The sequence below is a fragment of the Nipponia nippon genome, unplaced genomic scaffold, assembly GCF_047370975.1.
Source record: "Nipponia nippon isolate SJK-2023a ecotype South Korea unplaced genomic scaffold, ASM4737097v1 scaffold_5, whole genome shotgun sequence".
Lineage (NCBI taxonomy): Eukaryota > Metazoa > Chordata > Aves > Pelecaniformes > Threskiornithidae > Nipponia > Nipponia nippon.
The window spans coordinates 82,164,210-82,189,179 of NW_028262369.1; the positions used below are offsets into that span (position 1 = coordinate 82,164,210).

At 42.0% G+C, this 24,970-nt stretch overlaps 1 protein-coding gene across 4 annotated transcripts in view; it reads left to right on the forward strand.

Annotated features, from left to right (window-relative positions):
• Positions 1–2,849: 2,849 nt before the first annotated feature.
• Positions 2,850–24,970, forward strand: part of PLA2R1 (phospholipase A2 receptor 1) — a 44,402-nt gene continuing 22,281 nt past the window's right edge. The window contains exons 1-11 of one of the 4 annotated variants that reach the window (XR_015699152.1): positions 2,850–3,050; positions 6,474–6,857; positions 9,088–9,255; positions 10,367–10,540; positions 11,579–11,692; positions 12,358–12,501; positions 13,510–13,698; positions 15,182–15,339; positions 16,731–16,838; positions 21,836–21,948; positions 24,015–24,184. Coding sequence is in view for 3 of the 4 variants with exons in the window: in XM_087734005.1 (XP_087590131.1) it covers positions 2,942–3,050; positions 6,474–6,857; positions 9,088–9,255; positions 10,367–10,540; positions 11,579–11,692; positions 12,358–12,501; positions 13,510–13,698; positions 15,182–15,339; positions 16,731–16,838; positions 21,836–21,948; positions 24,015–24,184 (1,831 nt within the window). In the remaining variant the exon portion in view is untranslated. Of the gene's footprint in view, positions 3,051–4,855; positions 4,995–6,473; positions 6,858–9,087; positions 9,256–10,366; positions 10,541–11,578; positions 11,693–12,357; positions 12,502–13,509; positions 13,699–15,181; positions 15,340–16,730; positions 16,839–21,835; positions 21,949–24,014; positions 24,185–24,970 lie in introns of those variants that run through there. The other 3 variants (XM_087734005.1, XM_087734007.1, XM_087734006.1) reach the window with 3 other exon arrangements.

Genomic DNA, 24,970 nt, shown 5'->3' on the forward strand with positions numbered 1-24,970 from the left:
ACCTGAAACCGGCCAGTGTAAGTTGTCCTGTAGGGTCATCTTACCCGATGTGGGCTGACGGGGACTGAAACTGCAGAGCCTGGCAGCCACGGTGACTGCCTGGGAGCACGGGAGAACGGAGTGGTGTAATAGGAACATGCAGGCAGAGCTGCCAAAAGGAAAAGAGGTGTCGCTGGGCAGGGCTGGGACCTGCCAGAGGAGGCAGGGAGGGTGGAAGCAGTCAGTGCCTGTGGTGCCTGTAGCCAGGTGTAACTGGAGTGGCAGAATTGATAAATGAGAGTAGTTCTGTGTCTGGGGTAAACAGGAAAACTTTTAAGTGAAAGGGAAGATGAATACAAACTTGGGAGTTGACCCGAGGTGCCTGGGAACCGTCGTTTTTCAGAGCTAAACAGGACCTAGGATGGCGCCTCTGAAAAAGACGGAATTGTTGGTTGCTGAGCATAGCTACTGCAAGCAATTTCGGTCCTGATTTTTCTTCCGAGCTACTCTCTGGTTTGGTGTTCCCATTCTGGCTGGTAGGAAAAAAAAATGAGACCTGCCCTCAGGCTTCAGAGTATGAAAAGAAATTACCGCATGAGAAGATGCAGAACGTGACACGCTGGATCTGTGTGTGTGCCTTGGAAAAGCAATGGGTCTGTAAGAAAACAGAATTAGTGTGAATTCGACAAGGGCTTGTATTTGTGGATGAGGGCCATGAACGCGCACTGGGTTCATATCTGTGTACAGGCCTGCTACAGAAGGCTGAGTTAATGTCTAAGCAAAGACAGGGGAAGGTTATCGAACATCTGGGTGGAGTACTTAAATAGCAAAGGCAGATCAGCTCTGACAAGTCCATATGTGTATATATATATACACACATATGGGTCCAAGTATATACAAAAAAGAAAGAGAACAGATCATCAACAGAAAAATGAAGAGAAAAATATTTACAAAAAGTGAGTTCCAGACAGAAAATGAAGGAGCCAAAACACTACAGCAAATGCCTTGAAGTAAGACAAGTAAAGCTTCAAATAAATAAATAAATAAAACCGGAAAGTTATACAATTTAACGTGCAAATAATATAAACTATGTCATGAAGTTTACTTCAGAAAATGTTGCCAACCATGTTGGTTTTACAAGCCACTATGCCAGCAAAGATGTCTTATTATTGTAATTAAGTAGGTATAGCTTGGCTACAAATACCCAGGCCAGTATAACTGCAGCTGCACTAGAAAGGATTTACCAGTTTAGGAATAACAGAATAGATTCAAGACAGTAAAAAACTGTTTAGTCAAAGAGGAAGATCTGAATATCAAAGAAAAAAAAAAAGAAGCAAGGAAAACTACACAGAATTAATAAGTTGGTAATTTGCATTTAGTAAAATATTTACAAAAACATTGTTGAGATGTTCATTATTAGGAATCTGTAATCAGAACATGCTGACTTTGATCTTACTGAGCTGAAAAGTCTGCCTCAGGTGGGGCTCCTTCCCACAGCCCAGAGCAGCCTCATTTTTGCTCAATGGCACCTTTATTTTTAAATGTAGCACCGTGAACACAGCGTGCTCTCTCAGTGTGACCCAGAAGCAGGTTCTGGAGCAAGAGAGCCCTTTTCTGGAGCCCAGTATTCAAAGCGGTGGTCAAATACTCCTGAAGAGATGTAGACAGTTCTGAGTGGCCAGATTTTCATAAATGGCTCAGTAACAAGCTTCTCTCTCAAAATGTGAAATCCTTTGGAAGCTGCATCTTTCCTGAGAGGTGCATTACAGCTCCTTGAGAGTTACAACCCTTCCGTCTTGCAAAGTCAGGTCATTTCTAGAACAGCTTGTTCAGCAGTGTTTCCTGCTGTTTGTTCTCTGCCAGAAATGGTTATCATGTTAAACTGGCAGGAACGCCTCCAGTTATCTGCCTCTTTCTAAGCGTTCGGCTTCCCTTGCTTCTCAATTCCTTCTACCAAACTACCAGCGAGAAGCTCCCCCCAAGCCCAGAGGTTTCTGTTGCCATCCTTGTATCGTGATTGAGGTGGACATGGGGGTACAGGGGCTCAGTTCAGTTATGCTCCATCACTGTACGTTTATGTATACATTTATATACTTGTCTGCTATGCATAAAGAACAATGCAGGAACATGCTTATGCAGATTAAAAGCGAACTGTCCTGCTGATTCCAGTAAACCGACTCTATCTTTAACCCAGAGGTTCTGCTTTGGACTTTCAATCTGCTCTTCATAGCTTCCGCAAGACTGAAACTCAACCCAAGTGGGGCAGCTCCTGCGAATGTTCGCCTGAAAACAGAGATGAGCAAAATGGAAGAAGGCAATTATTTTTCCCCGTGCCAAAATGTAAAATGACTACGAGTTGACAGGCTGACCTAGCTAAAAAAACAAGTCTCTGAGCGGGGCCTGTGAAAGCGAGGATGCTCAGGGACAGAGCAGCAACCTGTGAACACGGACTGTGCTATCCGTGGTCTCCCACCTCCCGCGCCTCTGTGTAATTTTCTGGTTCTTTTTAGGATAGCAGCACCTGCCGCGCAGGCACGGGAAAGTACGTGTGTTCAGGCGGAAAATACGATTAAAGCAGAGCTTTCTGCCCGCTTGAATCCACAGCCCCGGCCTGGGCAGCCGGCCCGAGCGGCATGAGCCGCGCTTCTCGGCCCAGCCGAGCGGGCCACGGCGGAGTCCCCCCGCCCGGGGCTGCCGGCGGCGCCTCCCGGGGAGGCGGGCGGGGGCGGAAGGCCCGGCGGGCGGCTCCGGCGTGGCGGCCGCGGCCTCCCCTGCCCCCCTCCCGCCTCCCGCGGCCGCAGGGAGCGAGCCTCCCCCCGGGTCGGGCCGCCCCTCCCCTCCTCCCCGCCGCGGGCCGCCGCCGGGGTGGGATCGCTCCTCTGCCCTCCCCGGGGCAGGGCTCGGCGGGGCCGGTCCCCCGGCGCGGCGCGGCGCGGGAACGGGTGGGCGCAGTGCCGCGGCGATGCTGGGCGTGCGGCTGCGGTTCCTGGCCTGCTGCCTGCTGCTCGGCGGCCGCGGCCCGGCGCGGGGCGCCGCCGCCCTCGGCCGGGACGAGGTGCCCTCCCTTCGGAGTGAGTGACGCCTCCGGGGGGCGGCCCGGGCAGGGAGCGGGGGGGCCCGGGGAGCCCGCGGCGGGGCGGGGGGCGCCCTTGGTCGGGCGGCGGCGGCGGCGGCGCCCCCGCTCCGCGCCGGGCTGAGCCCTTCGGGCCCCGGCCGCCCCCCGGCGCCGCACTGGGCACAAGCTGCGGCGGCTTCTGAGGGCTCAAGGGACCGGGCGAGGCGGGGGCGAGTCTCCCGCTGCGGTCAGCCCGACCGCGGCCGGGAGCGTTTGGGCAGGGGGAAGCTCTCACCCCGCGCAGGGGCGAGGGGCTTGGGGGAGTGAGGGGCCGAGGGCGGGCGCTGAACCCCTGCGAACCTGCCCCGCTGGCTGTGCCTTGTGCCCTTTTCGTCCTCCTCGCTTATTATTCCGCTGCTTTCGTTACACCACTATTATTCCATTGCTTTCTTTACACCTGGAGGGAAGAGAGATGACTTTTTTCTCATTCCCAATAAATTCCAGTTTTCCCTATTGCTGCATAAGCAATTCTCACTGCTTTTTGGGGGGGAAGGAAGCGGGAGGTGAGGAGGAAGGAAGTGAAGCTCGCTTGCTCTCCTGGTTTTGTTACAGCTGTTTATTCACTATTAGCTGTGTTGAGCTTAAGTAAAGAGCTTGGATGTACCGGTCAGCTATCAGCTCTTCATATGTGGCTTCACAGCAGCTTGAGGCTTCGCTTCTGGGACTTTGTTTCTTGTCACCTTGTCCTTGTATGGAGGGGCCCAGATGTAGGAGAAGCGGGATGTTTCCAAAGGCCTCCCTCCACCCTGTCAATTCCTAAAGCATAGGCTATCTCCTTGGGTCCTCTGGGGCTTGCAAGCTTGTAGAGCCCCTTGCAGCTCTTCATCTGCAGGATCTGGGGCACAGAATCCTCCCTGACCCTGGGGAGCTTTGTAACAAATCCCTTCTAGGAGAGCACGTGTAAGTGGATGGTGTAGCTTCACCAGCTGAAAGGAGGGGAGCCCTAGAGGCGTTCCCACGGCTTGGTGTTGCTCCAGTTGTCTCATTGCCCCACTTGAGGAGAGGGCTGAGCAGGGGCCCATGGAGCTGTTGCTGAGCCTGCCAGCTCTCGTGTCTTCTGCCCGGAGCTGGCAGTTACCTGGCAGTCCTCAGGCCAGCACAGCTCTCTTGCCGATTGCATTTTGTAGTTGGGGAGCGGAAACCGCATTCGGAAGGGGGCTGCGTGGCTCAAGAATTATGATCTGGCTGTTCTTGGCCTAAGTTGCTGCAGAATAAAAAAGGGAAGCACTCTGTTATTCACAGACATCCTCCAGCTGGGTTATTTGTGTAGACTGTGTAAGACCCTTATCTTTTCTCGGCAGTCATTGCAACTCTTAAGAGCCTTACAGATAATGGCATTCAAAGGTTGGGAATCCTTCATCTTTGGGCTGTGGTGTTGCTCCCCCAGCCCGCAGGAGGTTGCTGCATGGGAGCTGCTGCGGGGTGGTGAGGTGGAGATAGATTGGCAGTTTGCATAAGAACTTTTATTTAAGTGTGAATCCCAGTATCATGGTGAATTAACCTCATTAATCAGTGTTTACTGGTGCTAACAACATCCCAGTTTCCACTTATCTAGCAAATTAACTGTGTGTGTTCTTGGTCAACCAAGATAAGACCGCTGTGGGAAAGACATACCCTAGCATGAGTGGCAAAACCCCTTTCTGGCCGTGTAGATAGAGTTGTGTTGCCCACGGAGGATTGCGTTGGATAAGAAGGACGAAACCAGCACAAACTGCCCAACTTCACAGAAAACTCAAAAGCAAAGGGCCAAGCTGGGTATCTCTCACAGAGTGTTGTCTGATGGCTTTTCAGTGAGCTCAGACACCTGAGAGCTGTAGAAATATGACGGATTAAAGGAACCTTGCTCTGCCCCAAATGGTTACGGACTTAACATAGGACAGCTGCTAGGTGCTTGGGAGATGTAAGTACATATAACAGGCTGATTCTCCCCTGCTGCCAGTCAGAAAGGCTTGACCCTGCTCCCACACTGTCACAAGTTACCAATGCCTATAGCCATGTTGAAAACAGCCCCTGTTACCGGTTGTACAACCTGCAGCGTGGCTCTGTCCTCTCTGTAAGTCAGACTGCTTGATGTGCTCTGGGCAGAAACTGTAACTAAAAAACCTCTCCGTAGCCTATGTCCTCTCCGTTCTGCTTGTTGTGTGCACGTTATATTGGTGAGCTGATCTTCTGGCTGTCTGTTACACAGCACTGTCCCGCTGCTGCTTGAAAAATCTTTCTTTTCTAGAGCTACACCTAAAGTGTGTGTACTAAACCCAGACACAGCATTTGGGTGGACCTCTGCATCTCGTACTTTAGACGTGGGCTATGTCAGTTTGAGAGGGTTTTTTTATTATAGTTACTACTTCAGGGTGTTAGGTGTAGTGAATTACAGCAGCTAGAAAGCACACATGGCAGAAATCATCACTGTAAAATTTCAAGGCAAAATGGAAGTGCTGCTTGGGTTTTCAAAGCGTAATCTCGCGAGGCATAAAGTAAATATCTCGCCCGTAACGTGAGAGGAACTCCATGGGTTAATTACCATTGGATTTCAGAGTGAATCAAATAGCTGAGCTGTTATAGGTTTATATTTTGCTGATTTCCAGTTCCTCAGCTGCCCTCATTTTTTCCAGTCTATATGCTCAGTTAAACATTTGCTCCCAAGACGTTAAACAGCTGACTTTTTTTCACATACTTATAATGTGAAGTCACATAGTTCAGTGAATTTCTACGCGATTCCAAGAAACCCAGGATGTCAGGCTAACCCCACAACATCTGCTGTCGTCCAGGGTAGTCATGTGTGCTTGAACAATATGCATCCAATAGGGAGGGCATACTTTAACCCTTGGCCACCAGCTCTGATGGTACAGATAAATCCTACCCTTTCTGTATCCTGTTAACAACACAAAATATTTTCTTTCTGCCTCTATAGTTGCAGAGAGTGAAGAATGAATATGGCAAAGAATATGGCAATGTCAGCCTTAAACTTTTTAGCTTCAATTGCACTCTCCAGTCCCGCCCAGAGAATTATTTTACCATATACAGTATGACTTCTTGTAACACTTAAATCCATACTATATTATTGGGTATTTTTGGTGACCAGTGGTTTGTTTTCTTTGAACATGACTGATGTTTTGGGGCTCCCCATTTTTTTTTGGCTATCCAACTTGAGAAATATTACCTAGCCTTATTTTTGTGATCTTGCAAGTGGTCCATATGTTAAAAACTCAGCTGTCAGTAAATTTAGACCAATACTCTTATTTTTTGAAGTGCCAGTTATTCTGATGGATGTTTTCAGTTTTATTCCTAAACAGCTCAACTAAAACATTTGTCTTTTGATACTATTTGATCAATTGCAGTGTTCTACAGAGTGAAATGTCTTTTTCTTTCTTCCCTACAGATAAAGGGATATTTATTATCCAAAGTGAAGACTCCAACTTGTGCATTAAAGTGGCCACAGTTGGCCTTGTTCTGGAAGACTGCGGTCAGCTCTCAAAAGACATGTTATGGAAATGGGTATCCAATCGCCGTCTTTTCAACATAGGCAGAAGTACCTGTCTAGGACTGAACATCAGTAGACCAGAACAGCCGTTAAGCATGCTTGAATGTGATTCAACTCAATACTCGTTATGGTGGAATTGTGATGGAAGAGCATTAGTTGGTGTATCAGAGTACAGATTAGCCATTGAAAACAGCAAACGTATTGTGGCCAAAAAAAAATCTCCTTATCAGTGGAAACAGTACATGTCCTATGATGAAGACCTTTGTGAACACCCATTTCAAGGTAAAAATAAAACTTTGTCATAGAAATGTAGATGGGAAAAGTTTTCAAAAGCTCTTTTGAAGCAAGGTCAGGTGCTTATGATGCTTTCCAGCCTCAATTGTGGTTTGGGACTCAAAGTTTGGTTTTTTTGTATGTAATGGTTTAGGTGAGCATACCACACAATTGATTTTTTTCCTTATCTGTTATATGGACCCAAAAAAGCACCAGTATCCTTGCAAACCAGGAAATGCTCATTTCAAATCCCCTATAAAATAAAAAGGGGAACTAAGGATTTGCTGTTGCCTGTCCTGCAGCTTTCATTATCAGACAAGACCAAAGAGAGATAACAAAGGATTTGGAAGTCCTGTCACTGAAAATCAGTCTGTGATCGCAGCGTGCCTGAACTGAATGTTTGCAACGTTCAGCACCTGGACTCTGAACATGCCAAACTTTGGAGCAGAGATCAGGCTTTTGATTAATCCTCCTGTACAGCTAGTGAAGGTGTAGGAATGTATGTCAAGATCCAGGTCTGCAGACCTGAACAGTTTTCCAGGTATAAGGACTGAGGTAAACCCATTGACTACAAACAGCGACAGACTGTACCTTGACCCTTTCCTCGGCATTTCTGTAGAAGGAAAGACCTAATGTTTGCACAGTATGTTTCAGACTGGAGCTGTTGATTCTCCCCATTTGAACTGGGTGTTTGGGCTGCAGATCTGGTCTCAGTGGTTTCCTGTGTAGGTGTAGCTGGGCTTGGCCTCTGCTAACTCCAAAGTCATTCCTTTGGGAGCTGTGATAACTGGGAAGGCATTATAGCGTCCGACCTAGTGGAGTTTATCCTTAAGACCAGACAAAAAATATTTAAACCCACAAAAAGTCTTACACATTTGCTATGTACACAGATGAAAGTAGACCTGGTTTAGGCCTAGTACTGCAACATCTGGGAGAAGAGGATCAGCCTTAGGCAGGTGCTTCTAGCCTAAGTTCAGGAGCAAAGTAATTGCCTTGGCAAAATCTCTTTCACCTTCAATGTCTATTTTCCTCCTTCTACCTTAGCTTATGCACATGCAAATGCAAGCCAGCCTGTTAGTCTGCCAGCTTGGGGGGGCTTCTCTACCTTCAAAGAAAAAATGTTTTTACCTGTGGTGAGAGGTCTGTAGCTGTCAAATTTGGTTTCTTGCCAGGACCGAGATAATCCCTTGCACCGACGTAGCTAGCAGCATGGTAGCTGGCAGACAGAGAAGCAATCCTGATCTTTTTTTTTTTTTTTTTTGCGCATGTTCTTTGTATCATCTGTTCATATCAGAAGGCTTTAAAGGGGATTTACAATGTGTAAACTGCTTTTTTATATGTGCGCAGCCAGCCGTTAACTCTGGAAACCTCTAGGAACCTGGCAGTATGCACTGATTCTGTAGTTGAAGGACTTTGATCTTTAGGCTATCAACACGGGATCTTTGACAAACAATTTCATTCTAAGTGTGATTGTGGTTCTTTGACCTTTTGTAGAAGCTCTGAGGTTAAGGAGACACTCACTGAGGTAAAGCTGTTACAGCTTTCAGTTGCACTGGATTCTCTCAATATTTTGGTACTCAAAGTACAATAGGAAAATATTTTAAATATTTCATAAGGCATTAATTGATTGTGACAACAGATGTATGTAACATCAGTTCTTTAGCTAGATTATACCCCATGGTATAAAACCTTCTTTTTAAAAGTTTATTTATTGTTCCTTTGTCTTCCACATTTCCTTTCCCATAGAATGACAAAGAGAATGGAAAAAGCATTAGAAATCCACTTTATAAAGAGTGGGAGGAGTAGGGGAAATAATGCTAAATTGCTCATCTGTCATGGACTAACAAATAAAAAATAAGTAGAGTTTGCATCTGAGCGTGTACTGATTCTGCTAACTATTGTTTTATGTAGTTGTTGTGAAATGTAAGTGCAGATTTTATATGTTAATTGTTCAGGTTTGGTTTTGTGGTTTTTTTTTTTTTTCTATTGTAGTAAATTATGAGAATGTGCCTTGTTTCATGGTGACAAATTTCCTAAACTATTATTTCCAAATTCTGTTCACTGAAGTTATGCTGCTCATACTTGTAATGCTGTGATATCAATTATAAATTAAAATTAGAAAATAACTTCAGACATTTTATTTTTACCATTGCTGCTAAAAATGGGAATAATGAAATATGGGGGTGAAGAAATTTCTGTGGTCTGCATTCTTTCAGTCTCTGCATTTTGTTTATTCCAGAAACATACACCTTGCTGGGAAATTCTTTTGGTTTCCCATGCATTTTTCCATTTAAATATAACAACAAGTGGTATTATGAGTGTACCAGAGATGGAAAGGAATTTGACTGGTGTGCCACAACAACTCACTATGAACAAGATGAAAAATGGGGGTTTTGCCCAAATGCTGGTAAGATGTTGCTTGTCTTCTTTCCCGCTCCACCCCCCAAGAGTATCTTTGCTCTTTATTAGTGATTTTAGGACGCACTCTGTTCTGGATTACTTCCCTTCTTTGAGAGGGGAGTGTCTCCTTAAAAAACCCAAAAGAAGACTGTAGCAAATTTTATCATAATTTATCATGTTTGGCCTTTGGAGACACAAGTCCTCATCCCGAAAGCAAAACGACAGGGGTGAGCAAAAGGATGTTATTCTGTGCAGCCCATTGACCTTACCCTGCAGCTAAACCTCTCTCTCCTCTGTCCCAGTGATACATGGGGAGCTTCTCTGAAGCATGTACAGTAAGGGCTGCTCTTGCAAAGTCATGTTCTGCTTTTGACTGCATTGCATCTTGCACATTCCTTTTCTTCTGTGCACTGCTTGGACCTGTCTTGGGCTTAAAACACTTAGAAGCACTAGCTTTAAAAATACTTGCTATCGGAAAGATTTTGGATGTATAATCGTCATGAATATTCCAGCTTCTTGCATAAATAAGCAAAATAGTACCTTCTGTCAGCAGAAGTGGTTTGGAAAAACCCTCCCTGCTCCACCTACGTTTCAGATCTCTGTTGCAAAGCATCTTAAAAACAGCTGTAAATGTATCTTTGTAATGGGGATTTCTGGGCGACCATTATACTAAATGGTATTTTCAGCCTTGCTTATACTTTGTAATTGTAGTAAGTTTATTCTCTTGAGTACAAGATAGAAGGAGATCCAGTGACTGCTCCTCCACAAGTTGGATGAGGTGTTTATAGTTTGAATATTTCAACATTCAGCTTCGGGAACAAATGATCAGCTGGTATAAATGAAAATGTAGCTCTGTTGGCTTCATGAGAGCTGTGAAAATCACCACCAGCTGCAGATCAGCTCCCGAGTGTTTTATCAACCATATGAAATATGGAGCAACGTTTTATTCCATTAGTGCCCTATTTCCATATGTTCTTTAACAAAGGAGCATGAAAGGAGTTCATAATCGTGCTTCCATTGGGATGCTGCTGTCACTAATTAATTGATTTGTTCAAGGTGTTATATTTTGGATTAGTTTGTAGTCTTGGGCTGTTGGTGATGAGTCTGTTTTTGAGCAGAGAGCGGCTGTGACATTTTTTGGAAGAAGAACCCTGACACGCACATATGCTACCAGTTCAACCTTGCGTCTGTGCTGACCTGGCGTGAGGCACGGGCCGCCTGTCAGCTGCAAGGAGGAGACCTGCTGAGTGTCACCGACCCCGAAGAGCAGAACTACATAAGTAACTTAAGCAGTGAGTATACCTTTCTCTGGGGACCTTGTAGGAAACCTGTAGTTAGGTTTCCTCTTTACCTGTGAAAAAGGGGTACGCTTAGGAGCTTAGCAGTCTGTGTGATGTCTCTCACATTGCTGCTTGCGAGGCTTTGTCACATAACACACCTCAGTAGAGCTGTTTGCAAAAGCAAGGGTGAAGCTAAGTTACCACCTTAATAACCCGAGTGCAGAAGTGGTGGTATGTGTTACGTGAGGGTGTAATTGTCTTAATTCTCCCTCTCCACAGAGACTCCCATTCATTCTTGCAGCTGTGGTTATACAGTGTGTTTATTTTCTTTGGAGAATTATACAAATATTTACCTTCTCTGCAATGTACCCTGGTATCCTTTTCTCCTGTTAAGTTTTCTTTGCAGGCTGGACTTCACCAAATGTGAATGATGAGCACATTTCTGCAGGCTTGAAGTAAATGTCCTGTATGGGAAAAATGCCAACTCTGTTTTCATAAATGGATGGTATTCCTTCTCTGATAAGCCATTTGCTTTCCCCAGTGCAGCAAGCACCGCAGACAAATTTTGCAGAGCCTTCTGACAGCATGGCTTTTGTGGGTACTTTACCGTGTGAGCAGAGGACCAAGCAGAGGAATGGGTGGTAGAGCTGTGATGCGAAAGGCTGCCTCGGGTTTCTTGCCCATTGCTTCCCATTATTGGTGATTTTCAATTGCGGGATATAAGCTAACAGGAAGTTTTAAAAATTATTTCATTAGCTTTTTGATATGCGTGCAGGCTGTAAAGGGACTGAAAGTTGTTTGGTTTACGGAAAGCTGAAACAGGCTAGCATTTATGTAGCTGCTGGTTCTAGATTTAACTTCTGAGGTTGGCAACAACTTCTGCAGGAAGTTTCTACGGACAGAAAAAACAGTCTGAACTTTCTGGAGACTGATTTGAAGCTTTGTTTTATTCCTATTGTAACAAGTCAGGACAGCAGATCTATACCTGTAGATATTTTCAAACATGGGGAAAGTGTGAAGTATTACTTTGTTTATTTTTTTCTGTTTCAGGGCAGCTAAATGCCACAGACATGATGCTGTGGACAGGCCTGAATCGCCTGGAGGAAGATGCTGGCTGGCAGTGGTCAGATGGAGCACCGCTAGCATTTGTGAACTGGAGAGCAAGTACTTGGTGTTCCTCTTGATATGTTGTAGCAGTGTAATTATATGCTCTCTGTAACTGCAGCTTGATACAAGACTGCTGTTCCTACAGCTACATTTGAAAAGTGAATCAAGTGAACGAGTCTACCTCTTTTTGTAGAAATATTTATTCATATTCATGAACTAAAAGCCCTTTTTAGGACTGTAGCATCAATTGAGATGGATCAGTTCAGAGCATTAATGATCTGGCCCTTTCGTGATTTACTTCTAAAGGTGTTTTTTAAGATTCCAGTTGCATATTTAAAAGCCATGCTCTAGCTGGTTTCATGGAGGAAAGGGCTTTCAGTTTGTTTACATTAACATGCTGTAATTAACATTAACACATTAACATGAGCTTTGTGACTTGGTTTGCTACATTTTGAGGTCTGTCCACCAGCAGATATAACATAGACACTAGAGCTTATTTCAGCCTCTTATCTGATAGCAGCAGCCAAGGAGGGATTGCCACACGTGTATAAATCATGGTCAGTGTTCAGCTGTCCATAGTATTGGTGTAATATTACTAAAAGTTTGGGTGTGCAGGGATGTTTATACATACATTCAATAAGACACAGCGAGCCTTGCAACACCATTTTACAAGTAAGAACTGATTTTTTGTAATTTTGTGCTTCTCAAAAATGTGTTTGCAGATGTCTTTGATGACCGTTTTAAAGAAAATCATTGTGCAGTGATTACTTCAAAACTGAAGAACGGCTGGCAAAGTTATTTATGTGAAGCTGGATTGCCTTTCGTATGCAAAAAATATTTAAATAAGACAGAGCATGAAACATTAGGTAAGTCTCACAATGTTACTGTATCCTGTTTGTGGGTGTGGAAGGAGAACATGAGGAAGCCACCTGAATATAAAGTCAGCAGAACAGAGTCTTAGCTAGACTAAACGTATGGATTTGCTAGTTTGAGTTGAATACAATTTACTTTAAGTGATGTAATAACTTTCTTCTGTTTAAATGTAGTCCTGGAAAACATGTTGAGAGTCTTAAAACTAACACACAGTTTTAATATACATAGCATTTAATTGGTTCCTTACATGATCAGAGGCTTACAGAATTCTTGTTCTCTTTATATTACAATAAAGCCACATTTTCGAGTTTAAAAATAGGTTTTCAGCTTCGAATGGAATTAACCAGTGGCCCACAGAGAAGAAAGTTGTATAAATGCAGCTCAAAACTTGCAGTTATTTTTATGCCATGCTGTACTTTTGATATACAAAAAAATCATTGTACATATATTTTTTTTAAAGTGTTTATATAATGAGTATAGGATATATAGTACATAGAATGCCTCAGACTCCCATTCTGAGGGAAAGTTAAACACAGAATTGAGTTTATTAGAATATTAATTTTTGTTTTGGTAAGAACAACTTAAGTTCAGCTTCTTCCGGATAACTTAAATGAAAGTTTCCCTATTTGTTTCAGAAAATGAGAAATTACTTACCCAAATTTTTCGTAGGTAATGCAGCTGAAAAAGCTTTAGCTGGCTTTGAGTCAGGTTCAGAGGTAATAAGGGAGATAAAAAATGTTTTAAACTGAGTAACAGATCCATTAGTGTGTTTGCACTAGTCCAGCAGCCCCAATGGTTGTATCATGAAATAAAGTGGGAGAAATTTCAGTTTGCTTGGCAGGTGATGTTCCACAGAGCATGTGTTTTAGCCTCCTTAAGTCGTCTTGGATGACTCTTTTCAGCATTTGAAGATTAAAAAGTAGCTCTGAATGTGTTATGAACATAGCATAACCTTGGCAACTCTATCTAATATACACAAACTTTGTATGCTTAATTAAAAGGTACATGGAAGTATTACGATACTCGTTGTGACGCTGGCTGGTACCCACACAATCGCAACTGCTACAGACTTTATAAAGAGGAGAAGAACTGGAACGACGCTTTTATCTCATGCCAAGGCGACAATAGTGGGCTCATTAGTATAGCCTCCATGGCAGATGCAGAGCTGCTCCTTAACTTGCTTGAAAGTGGTGAGTTTTGGGAGTTAAAGTGTGCAGTGTTTCTTCAAGTGTTTTGTGATGCTCTTTTGTGCAGCCCTTTAACACTGTTAGCCACGTAAGCACTATATTACATGGCACACCCAAATGATGTTTACAAAAAAAAGAAAGCATGATGCATGCTCCTTCTAGGAGTCTTTAAAAATGTATAGCCTCACCTTCTCCAGTAACCATACTTAGAATAAAGAATCAACAAAGTAAACACAGTGAGGCCACAGTAAACACGCTAGTTTTTGTCCTTTCTTGTTCTTGGCTGGTTCCTTGCAAACTGTTGCAAAATATTCAGTGATCATCCTTATGCAAGAATTGTGCTTAGAAGCAACAACAATTCAGAGTATCTTTTGCTTTCAAGCTGGCCTTGTCCACACTGCAAAGTTGCTGCTGCTGCAGAATTGCCTTTGATGGCAGCAGGGTGTATCAAAGAGTTCTGCGAGTCCACATTGTCCTAAGAGGTAGCATAATTACACAAGGAACTTAATGAACAAAAGCTCTTTGGTGTAGCAATGCCAAGACTTTTGTTGTCACAACAGCAGCAAAGAAAAGTGAATATTTTGGGGCTCCAGCTGACATCAGTGTGCTGGCAGAGCTGCACAGTTTGGCCATGAGTATAAGCTTCCTAGAGCTGGGGCACAGTGACATGTTTTATCAACCCTGTCCCATCAGCTGTGGTTTCAGGATGCTGTGTTACACTGGATTTACTGGACATCATCTCCCATTATCACCCCTCCTGCCACCCATCCTCTTTGCTGTCCTGTCTGTCTTTCTTTTAGGAGATTAACCTCTGTATCGTCTTCCTCACCTCTGTTAACACCCTCCATAGGTACCAAATACCATTATTTCCAGAGATGCTGTAATGGATAGATGTAATTGTTCTCAGCTTGTATTCAGCTTCAGTCTGCTGCTTCTATTTCAGACCTGCTTCAGGCTTCTCTTCAGGGGAAGGGCTTACATGCCTGAAAGCCTGTCTACTTTTTCTGGCTGTAGTAGCTCGTCAAGTAAGACATTGCATCAAACCACAGTCCTTGTCTTTCCTATGTTTGCCAGCCACTGCGGCTACAACTGTGCTGTCACTGGAACTTATAAACATCACTCAGAGAAACTTAAAGCTGAGTGTGCCATGGAAGATTAGAAGAAGAAATCTTTCCCTTCCACGTCAAGCTTTCTGGCCCATGTACTTCAAAAAAGTGCATATGCTCTTGATTTGTATTTTTCAGGATTTCAAAGCATATTCTCGTGTATGTTGATCTATTTTTGAAACAATTTAGTCTTCAAGGGCAGTAGAACAATATCTCATCGGTAAGGTTTCCTGAAGTTTATACAGCTTTTTTTTTTTCCTTAAAGAAGGTAATTCTTATGAAAATCCCATGAATAATTTTTAATGGTGGTGTTAATGTTACAGGAACAACAGGCGTTATTTCTTCACCATTAAAATCTGAACTCATTTATTCTTTTACAGAAAATGTAACTGAAACATGGATTGGGTTATACAGTAATAACACCCCCATTGTTTTTGGGTGGTCAGATAGCACCCCAGTAAAATTCTCCAACTGGCACAGCCAAGAACCTAACACCTTTCAAAGAACAGGACAACTCTGTGTTTCAGCACAAGGATCTGTAAGTTTCCTTTTGTTTTTGAAAGAATTAGACGGGCACTTTTATTTTAGCTCATAATAATTTATTTTCTCACTATGCGTACTTTTTGAAACCATGACCTGTAGTATGGCTTTGGTTTTTGATTCCTAATATATTCATGTTGTGATAAATGCAATGTAGCCTTTACAAACCAATACATTTTGCAGCACTGATGCACAGAAAATTAATCATAGATTTTGACCTTATGTTCAATAAAAAATGTTACATACATAAAGCTTGCCAAATGGAAGAGAACAAATATGAGTAGGTATTTTGATGAAGACAAAGTAATTTAAAATCCAAGTCGTGTATATCATAATTTGTGATGTATCAGTTCTGGTCCTGAAAGCTTCAAATTCATGTTTTGAAAAACTGTCAGCTGTGCCTATTTTATCTTGGTGTCAATATTTATAAATTTTATGTAACATCTTTCAAAAACAGATAGCAGTCTATATTTACATAAAATTATAGAGGTTGACAGCAATAAGATGGACCCCAAATCAGTCATTACTGGGAGTAATGTTCAAATAACACTATGTCCTGCCTTATCAGTATTCATGGCACTGTCATTTTTTTCATAATTTGGTCATAAGTTTACTTTTACAATTAACAGTACTTAAATTCACTAATGTGACTTACATAAGTAGCACTATAATACTTTTTTAAAGTGTGTTTTGTCTAAGTGTGAAAACTGTATTGAAAACAGTTTCTAGTGTCTCTCCAGTAGTGGGTCCAGGTTGCAATCTTTAACTCATTGGAAAGCGAAGACAACTACAGTGACCTGGAAAAGTGGGTTCCCATTAGAAGCAGAAAATAGGACTGTGCTAAAATTGTGGTTTTTAGATATACAAAACCGTATTTTACTCAGTTTGCAGTGTAAACAAACAAATGAAAATGTAAAATACAAAGGAAAAGGAGGTTCAAGGTAAAATTCTCTGAGCGTTGCTTTTGGTACATGTCCAGTATGTATATATGTCTGAAAAGTATATCATATAAACTTTGTAATATCTTGAATGAGGACTGTTCAAATATAAAGATTAATCTTACAAAGAACTATAATAGACAGGAAGAAAGTTCCTATCTGTTCTGAAAAGTAAGTGCTCTGGCATGGCCGTAGCGTTAGTTAATTAAGATGCATTACATCCCAAAGATTGATTCAGAGAGGCAAACACTTTTGTATGATTAATTTGAAAAGTCCTGCTGACAGTGTTGGTAGAAATAAATGGTCCATCTAAGGATAAATAAATGGAGCGAGAAAAATTACTTGTTTGTACTGAAAAGTTAAAATAGGAGGAGGGAGTGTAATCTAATGTGTTTATAGATATGCATGAGAATATGAGTATGTACAGAATATACTTCTTTTTATCCCTTAGGAGGGACATTGGAAGGTTAAAAAATGTGAAGAGAGATCTTTCTACATTTGCAAAAAAGTAGGGGAATTGAATAATGTCTCTCCTGAGCTGGAATCAAGTTGCCCAGAGGTAAGGGGTTTTGTGGTTTTTGTTTGTTTTAGAGCCTTACTAATAAAATGGAATTATATAGGAAACCTCTAAATGTAGCTATGGAACATATGGATGTAAACAGATAATTTTAGTTTTTCATATTAAAGACGCATGTTTTGCTAGGAAAAATCTAATTGTTTGCCTTGAAAATATGTAAACTAAATTTTAATGTAAGATTAAAAGCTTTCCCAAGATGCCTTTCATGGCATGTTGCGTTGTCAGCGGTTGTGACCCAAGTTCCTATTTCTTTCTAGATCAAAAGTGACAACCCTTTTGTCCACCATCTGTGCAAATAATGGCTGTTATATGATGCCTCATCCCACACATGGTTTTCATACATTGAAATGGAATGTCAGGGTGAAAAACAACCAGTTTCATTGACACGGAGAGTGAACTCTTCCACTCGTACATTAGCATTCCTTTTGCTTTCAGACACAAATGGGAAGGAGCACAGCTATCTAAATAGGACATTGCAACAGGTTTTCAGGCTTTTAGGCTGTGCATTCTGGTAGTAAAAGGTAACGTGTTAAAGTATGATTTGCTTTGCCATCAGTTCCTTTTCACAGTGTGAAAAGGGCAAACTTGTTGACTTTATGTTTTATTCAAAACTCTAGGGGAGTTTGTGAACCTCTAATTTCTCTTCTCTACCTTGCTTTACTCTTTAGCTCATTGTCTTCCTTTTTTAATTTCCTGTCCTTTTTCTTGACAAGTCAAGAAACACAACCAGTTCAGTTGAATTATAAATAAGACAGCTGAAGCTGAACTGTTTGCAGTCAGATGCAGTCTTTCCCCAGACGTACAGTGCTCAGATCCAGCGTTCCGGTCATACCATTATGGAGGCAGAAGTTACTGCTTGGTTCCAGCTTAACATTTCCCAAAGTTTAGGGTAACTGCATTCATTTCATTTGGACCAATGTATTTCCTCACTCAAGAATTCTCTGTGTTATTAGTGTAAGAAAGGTTTGTCACAGTCCTGACCATGTGAAAAATGTGCAGAGCATCAAGACTTCCAGTTGCAGTCAGGAGCTTGACAGCCCTTCAATTTCTGGTACCTCACAGGATCGAGACTCAAGAGATGGAGTCACTGGTCATAGGTAGTTTGGTCTGCTCTGGCAAACTTCCTACTCGGGATAAATTTCTGCTTGTTGATGTTTCACACCCTGTAAAAACATATGCTGAACCCTGTTATAGTCCCTTAGTTTTGATAGGTCCTTTTCTTTCTAATGTGAAAAAAGTTATATTCATTTAATCAAAAGAAGGCAGTACTAAGCTTACTCAAAGCTACAGTTGATTTCAGACATTTTGTCTTGACAGCTCACTTTCTTTTAACATTCAGTGTATATGTTGTTGCTAGTTTTTGGCCTAATTTTCCAGGGCTAAGTCTTTATTTCAACCAGGTTTAGCTTTTTTCCCCTCTTTTTCTGTTGCTGACTTACCTTAAATGTACAAAATATCTATTGGCATTTCTCACATTTGATCTTTTGCTTCGTTAACCTCATACTGTCATTCATGTTGGATTGCTGGTAGATTCTCAGGGAGCTTTGGCCTCGGGCACAGTTGTTTGCTTTTCTAAAGCTTTATAGTCTTATGTGTTATTACTGAGCTTTCATCTCATGTTGATTTTATGACTTGTGCATCAGATGAACCTAGCCTTTAACATTTTCTGTGGTTCTGCTGATTGCAGTTTTTGCACTATGTCCATATCAAGTTACCAGCAACCTGAGCTCTTTTTTTTTTTCCTACATTTCTGTCATCCTAAGACATAAAAAGTGCTAAGCACTTTCTTCCCTTAGCAGGTCAACTATTCTTTTTTCCTAGTCAGCAGGCTATTACTGAGAATAAATATTTTATTGCAAAGGTCAGATTCTCTGGGCAGTTTTCCCCACACTGAAATAACAGTTTTAAATGTTTTCTTTCAACCAGCTTTTGAAACAGGTTGTGGAGCTGTCAGCTGCTTGATAATCGAGTTGGAGGTTTCTGTGTGCAGAACTGACTCTGTTTGTACTGGTGACTTTCTCCGGTCCTCTACACTTTAATTAGTGCATCAAAAGATAGCAGGACAGTACTAAATCGAGCATTTGTCTTTATGGCTGTTTTAACAGGAGAGAATTGTACTTTTAAGAAGAGAATCGCTATTAAGGCTACAAAACCACGTAAAGAGCAGAAGGGCAGCTGCTCAGAATAAGGATCCATTCGGCCTCATGTTCTGCCTCCCACAGGTGGCTGCAAGTGATGTTTGGGGAAGAGCAGGCCAGGGCAAATACAGATAATGCTTCCCCCAGTTTTCCCTTGACCCACAACCATTCAGGGGATTTCCTGAGCCTTTTAAGATTTGTCTATCTAACAGCCCGCATTGGGTATCCCCTCCAAGTGCTTGTCCAGTTTCCCCTTGAACTCATGCAACCTCTTTGCATTCCCAACATCACTCAGTGAGGAGATCTATACATCTACTACCCTTTGAATGAAAAAATGTCACCTTCTTTCCGTGTTGAGCCTTCCTCCGGCTAGCTTAGCTTTGTCGTCCCCAAGGTCTTGTACTGAAGTAGTCGCCCACCTGGATGGCACTCACCATTTTGTAGACCTGTGTCATGCCCTCCCTAGGGCATCTCCTTTCTCCAGGCTGAAGAGTCCCGGCCTGCTCAGTTACTGCTTATGTGGAAGCAGCTCCATACATTTCATCATCCTTGATGCCCTTCTTTTCTAATATCTTTTTCTGAGATTGGAGATCAGAACTCCAAAAAATGGCAAAAAGTGAATTTAAAAGGAGTAACCTTCCGTGTTCTTTCTCTCCTCACAATTCTTAAGGTTCAATTTGACTTTTTGACTGAGCTGATGTTTCATGGAACTTAACTGTCATAAACCCCAAATCTCGTTCCTGCACGATGGGACTGAGATAGCTGTCCCTCACTTCATACGTGAAATGACTGGGGGGTGCAGGGGAGGTCCCCATGTGCATCACTTCATATTTTTCTGTACAGAATGCCATTTTATTGACCAATTACTCAGCCTTTTAAGTTTGGAATTTCTCAATCTGTGCTTGCCCTCAGTGCAAGCTTACTGGCCTCCAGTTACTCAACAATTTTGTTATTTTTTTTAAGTAAAGATTAGTGTCAAATTACTTTATCCAGTCTGTAGGCACCAAGAAAGCTTTAAGAGGAAGGTTATGCAATGCCATTTGCTCCAGATTAAAATTTCCAAGAGGTTAGGATGATTGTGTTTGCTTCATTCAAACCAGCGCATCTATCGCTCAAGAATTCCAGCCGAAGGGAACTAGACGTTTGCTATTTCTTACCTGCGTCTCTGGAGAGGGTTTCTTGGTCAATACTTAGCCCTCTTCCAGCCCTCATACCCCCGAGTTTCAGCGCCCATCAAAGTGAAAGCGGCGTTGCTGTGTCCCCCCGCGGGACTGCCAAGAGCCCGCTGCATCCCTAGGCGCCGCAGAGCCCTTGGTGGCTTTTCCCGCGGGGAAGTCCCAGCTCGTTGATACGGAGATAGGGAAGAGCCTCCACCCAGTTTATTTTTGTTTGCAAAGCGAGCGTCTGAGCAATGCGTACGTGTTGTGCTTGGGTGAAACCACGAATGTTGATACTACAGCTCTTTTGCTTCTGTGCTTTGTGCCATACGAAGGGCCGTCCCCAGCCGTCTTCCAAGCCCTGAAGGGTGATGAAAGTAAAGGGCAGCAGAGCTGTCAGCTACCCTGACAGCAAACACACTCCTAACTAGAAGCTGAAATTTGCCTCCCCAGATTCAGCAGGGCTGAAGGATATGTATAGTGTTTGATTGCGATCCTGAATAGGAGTGCAGCATCTTCTTGTGCATTTTATTGTACCTGAGGATGGATAACAGAAAAAGAACTTATCCATTTCCCCTTTTTTCTCCTTTTGCTGTTAACATCGCCATCAAGCAGTGTCTGATGGTGCCCGCCTGGGTGCTGTGGTTGCTCCCTGTTGTGCTGCTTTGTGAGCTCCCCTGCAGCAGCACCTCCCTCGTGGAAGAGGCAAAGCGAGATCAGCTGGTTCTCCTGTCTGTGTGTGGCTTCAAGTTTAGACAGAGATGGTTTATTATCTCTTTAGTCTCTTAATTATTTAAAACACTCAAGCAGGATGACCAGGCAGGTACACTGCGTGAACTCAAACAGGCAGAATTCACGCCAGTCCTGGTAGCGTCTTCTGGACGCCCAGAGATGAATAATAAGAAATAAAAGATTAATAATAATAAGAAATGAGGCAGGCTGACGACTGACTCAGTGTTCTGGCTCATCTGATAAACCATGAAAACGTGTTATTTTAATTCTGCATTATTAGAGTAGGATGATTGTTAATTTTTTTTTTTTTTTTCTATTTGGAATTGCTATTTGAAAATGAGAAAGGGAGCTGAGAAAAGATAAATAACTAGAATGCATTGCTGTATGAAAGGCCAGCAATTTCTGGAATAAATATTTCTGTTTACAGTTGAAGACAAAGGGCAGCTGTAATCCTTTTTTATAACAGCTTAACAAATCTGACATAGCAGTGTTTACCCTGCACTTCAGGTATTCGATATCAGCGATGAGTTACCACAGGTGGAAACCAACAAGTGCTACTACATGCTTCATGCCAAGGAGATGGCTGTCTGAGGGGCCTGGCATACCTCCCCAAAACTCCGTCAGTAAAACAATATTCAAAGTATAAAATTGAAACAAAAGTAGTATGTGGGGAGAGTGCTTTAACTGTTGCCCACATTTTTGTCCTACCCATGAAAGATGTTACTGTGTGTGTTAAGCCAGTTTTTGCACAATTTAAGGATTTAAACTTTAAACTTTTGTTAAATTTACCCATTTTTTCAGTCACCTTGAGGGTAACTACTCTTGAACCACGGTAGAAAAGAAAAGGGCTATAAGGACATCAGTGATGATCAGACAGAAAGTACAAAAGGAGATCAAGTTTTTAACGATATAATAATTAATAATCTATAAAATAATGTTCATTTCTTTTAAGGGATGGGAAAGACATGGTGGATATTGTTACAAAATCGACAGTACCCCTCGAAGTTTTGAACATGCTTCCAGTGGTTATTTCTGCCCATCTGCACTTGTATCAGTAAAAAACAGGTAGTTAATCCTATGAGACAGTGTGAAGATACCTCTAACGAGCTATTCTAACTTTAGAAAGTGTTGCATGGCAAAAGATATTACCATTATGAAATAGTATTTGTGTGAGAGGCGAGCATAATTACTAACATTGGCTAAAATCAAAGGTACGCTTTGCTTTATTTTTTGATTGAAAATAAATTTAGTAAAAAGCAATTGTTAGGCTAATGAACACTTGCAGCAACGTGCACACACGTGAGCATGCAGGAATCTAAACAAAATGCTTTCTACAGAGGTATGTAACATCTTTAAGAAACTTTATTAGTGTACTTGGAAACTATACTGAAAAATGAAAATATATTTAATTTTTATAATCAAAATATTTCAAATTTTAATCCAAATCAATTAATGTTTTATAACTGTTTCTATTTATGTATGCATTTTGCGTGAGTTCTCAGCAAACGGGGAGAGAGAGTAAATGTTGGAAAGCATTTGAGTTCTGTCTTCCCTTGCTTTGTTCCTGTTTACCTGCATTCCAGCTTCAGCAAAGGCTTTCTCCTCTGCAGATGTCCAGATGCTTGGGTTTTCTCTGATCTCTTTGTGATTTACCCTATGTGTTGGATTCCCATTCAAGTTTGTGACATACTGATAGATATATTACATACATACTTTAATATCCACGTATTTATTGTAAAAAAAACCCTCCCCTCCCTTTAGGACGGGAAGTACTGTAACCACCAGCAATCAGATGAATGATAGCTAGAAATTTTAGGAAAGCAGGGGCTACCCCACATAAGGATTTACATCGATGGGAACTGGGCCTGCCAGATGGTTTCGGGATTGTGCACAATGCATACAGCGCTGGACTGCAGTACGGCAGTGATCCTTACGGGGAGGGTAAAGGACAAATGCTCGCAGCTGAGCATTTGCAGCTCAGACATCATAGGGAGCTGAGAGCACGCTGCACATCGCTGGAAGCATGTCTTCTGTCGTTTTCTGCTTATTTCTTTTTATTTGATTTTTGCTGGGTGTAGCAATCCCTGTTTATTATGTTAGTTCCCAGTTCCAGTGTTGGAGTGGCAAAGGAAACTAGTTGTTAGTTTCGCTTTTTTTTTTTTTTTTTTAAATTACTGCTGAGGTTTGTTGTTCTGGTGTAAAAAAAATGCAAAAACTTTTCAGTGTACTGATTCTAAAATATTCATTAAAAAGTAGACTATAGAGGAAGGAGAGTTCATATAAAAAGAGAACAAGCAGAGGAAATGAAAACGAAATAAAAGTTCTCCGTCACTCTCAGTGTTACAGATGCATTCCTTTTTTTTACATTAATGTCATCCTTATGGTATTTAGCCATTCTTTTCACAGTGTGTGAAACCAAGAAGTCGTACAAGTCCTTATCAAACTGGGAATTTACTTTGCTGTATATATTTTCATAGGAAGCTGATTAAATGTGCTCATAAACTGAAGCATTTTTGTATAATGCTTTACCAATTATATCGGAATAAATTACGTTTAATTGACAAATGGGTTACTATGTGCAACAATTATTACTTGCAAAAAGGTGTAAATCTCTCACAACTTTAATGAAGAAATTAAAGAAGGAAAAAGTGATTCCTTCTGTAGTCAGATCAGCTAGTGCTTTGAGTCCTTCAGCTCTGGTTTCTTAGCGCTAGTTTGTGTGTCCGGTTCCAACAGGATACTTCTGTGCAGAGCTTTTTCTTTTCTTTCTTCTGTAGCTTTTTCAGACCCCGCTATCTTTTCTCCTTCATACAAGGAGTTTCTTATTTTTATTTGTGCATCGTTAATATATTCTGTCTTTACATCTTGTAGTTCAAGCATTGAGCTTATAAGATCTTAATCTACTGTTTCTTCTGTGTGCCCAAATGCTGAAAAAAAATAGGGAAAAATTGTGGTTTATGCTGCAGACTTGTGCCTGAAGTTCCCCACAGCATTCTATAAAGCAAATTAAGTACCTCTTATATGTTTTTCTCTTCTCGCATAATTTAAGTCATTTCATGAGAGCTATTCACTGAAATAACAATTGACCTATTTTATTCCAATAAACTTTTTGTCTTGATTATTTTATTAAGGTTTGAACAAGCTTTTATTAACAGCATGATCCGTAGGATGGTAAAATCTGAGAGAACTTATTTCTGGATAGGATTGCAAGACCTTAACAACACAGGAGAATACTTTTGGCTAAGTACAGCGGGAAAGAACCGCTCTGTAAGCTACACAAACTGGAACAAGTACCAGCCACGTGAGTAACACGCTGATGAAAAAAGAAATGGCTTGGAGGGGGGCAGTGCACTCTCTTCCCCTGCCACCAGTGGCTTAGCAGTGACTGAAGCGTCCTGGTCCTTTCCTGCCTTCCCGGTCAAGAGAGCAGAGAGAGAAGCTTACGTTTTCTGTTGACTCTGTAACTTCCTACCATGGACTGAGTTAGATGAGTTGGTAGTTGTGGAGAAGCCGGAGCTTCCTTCCCCGCTTTCCGCCCGGGTGCTGTGATTGCGGGCTCCCCGGTTGTGGCAGGGTGCTGGGCATCGCTCTTCCCTTCCTCTGGTCTGGCAGGGGGGGGGGGATTAACAGCCACGCTTTCCTTGCAAACACAGCTAATCCCTGAAATAAAATTTCCTTTTTCTGTGAGATGTGTTTCATACATTTCTTTATGGCCTTTTCAAGGAGGCCATCCTGAAACTCCCAGCAAAAGGTCCCAGATAAGTAATGAATTTTATTTAGTAATAGTCACAGTTTGTAATTTGCATTTTATGTGAAAAAAAGAGGGCAGAGATTGCCTTAGATACATTTTTGTCAATAAGAGCACTGCGTCGAAGTATCGCCTTCTTCTTCCCCTTTAGTTTGCTGATACTTCGTTTGCTTGTTTGATTTTGTTTGTTTTATAATAATCCAAAGGAAAACATTCTGAGAAAACAAAAAAGGAGAAAATGAAATAGTTGTTCAACCTTTGAAACTTAAACCTTTTAGCAGTACCTGAGAATAGAGACATAATAATAAAGACACTTCTTTTCACTCATTGCTTCTCAGT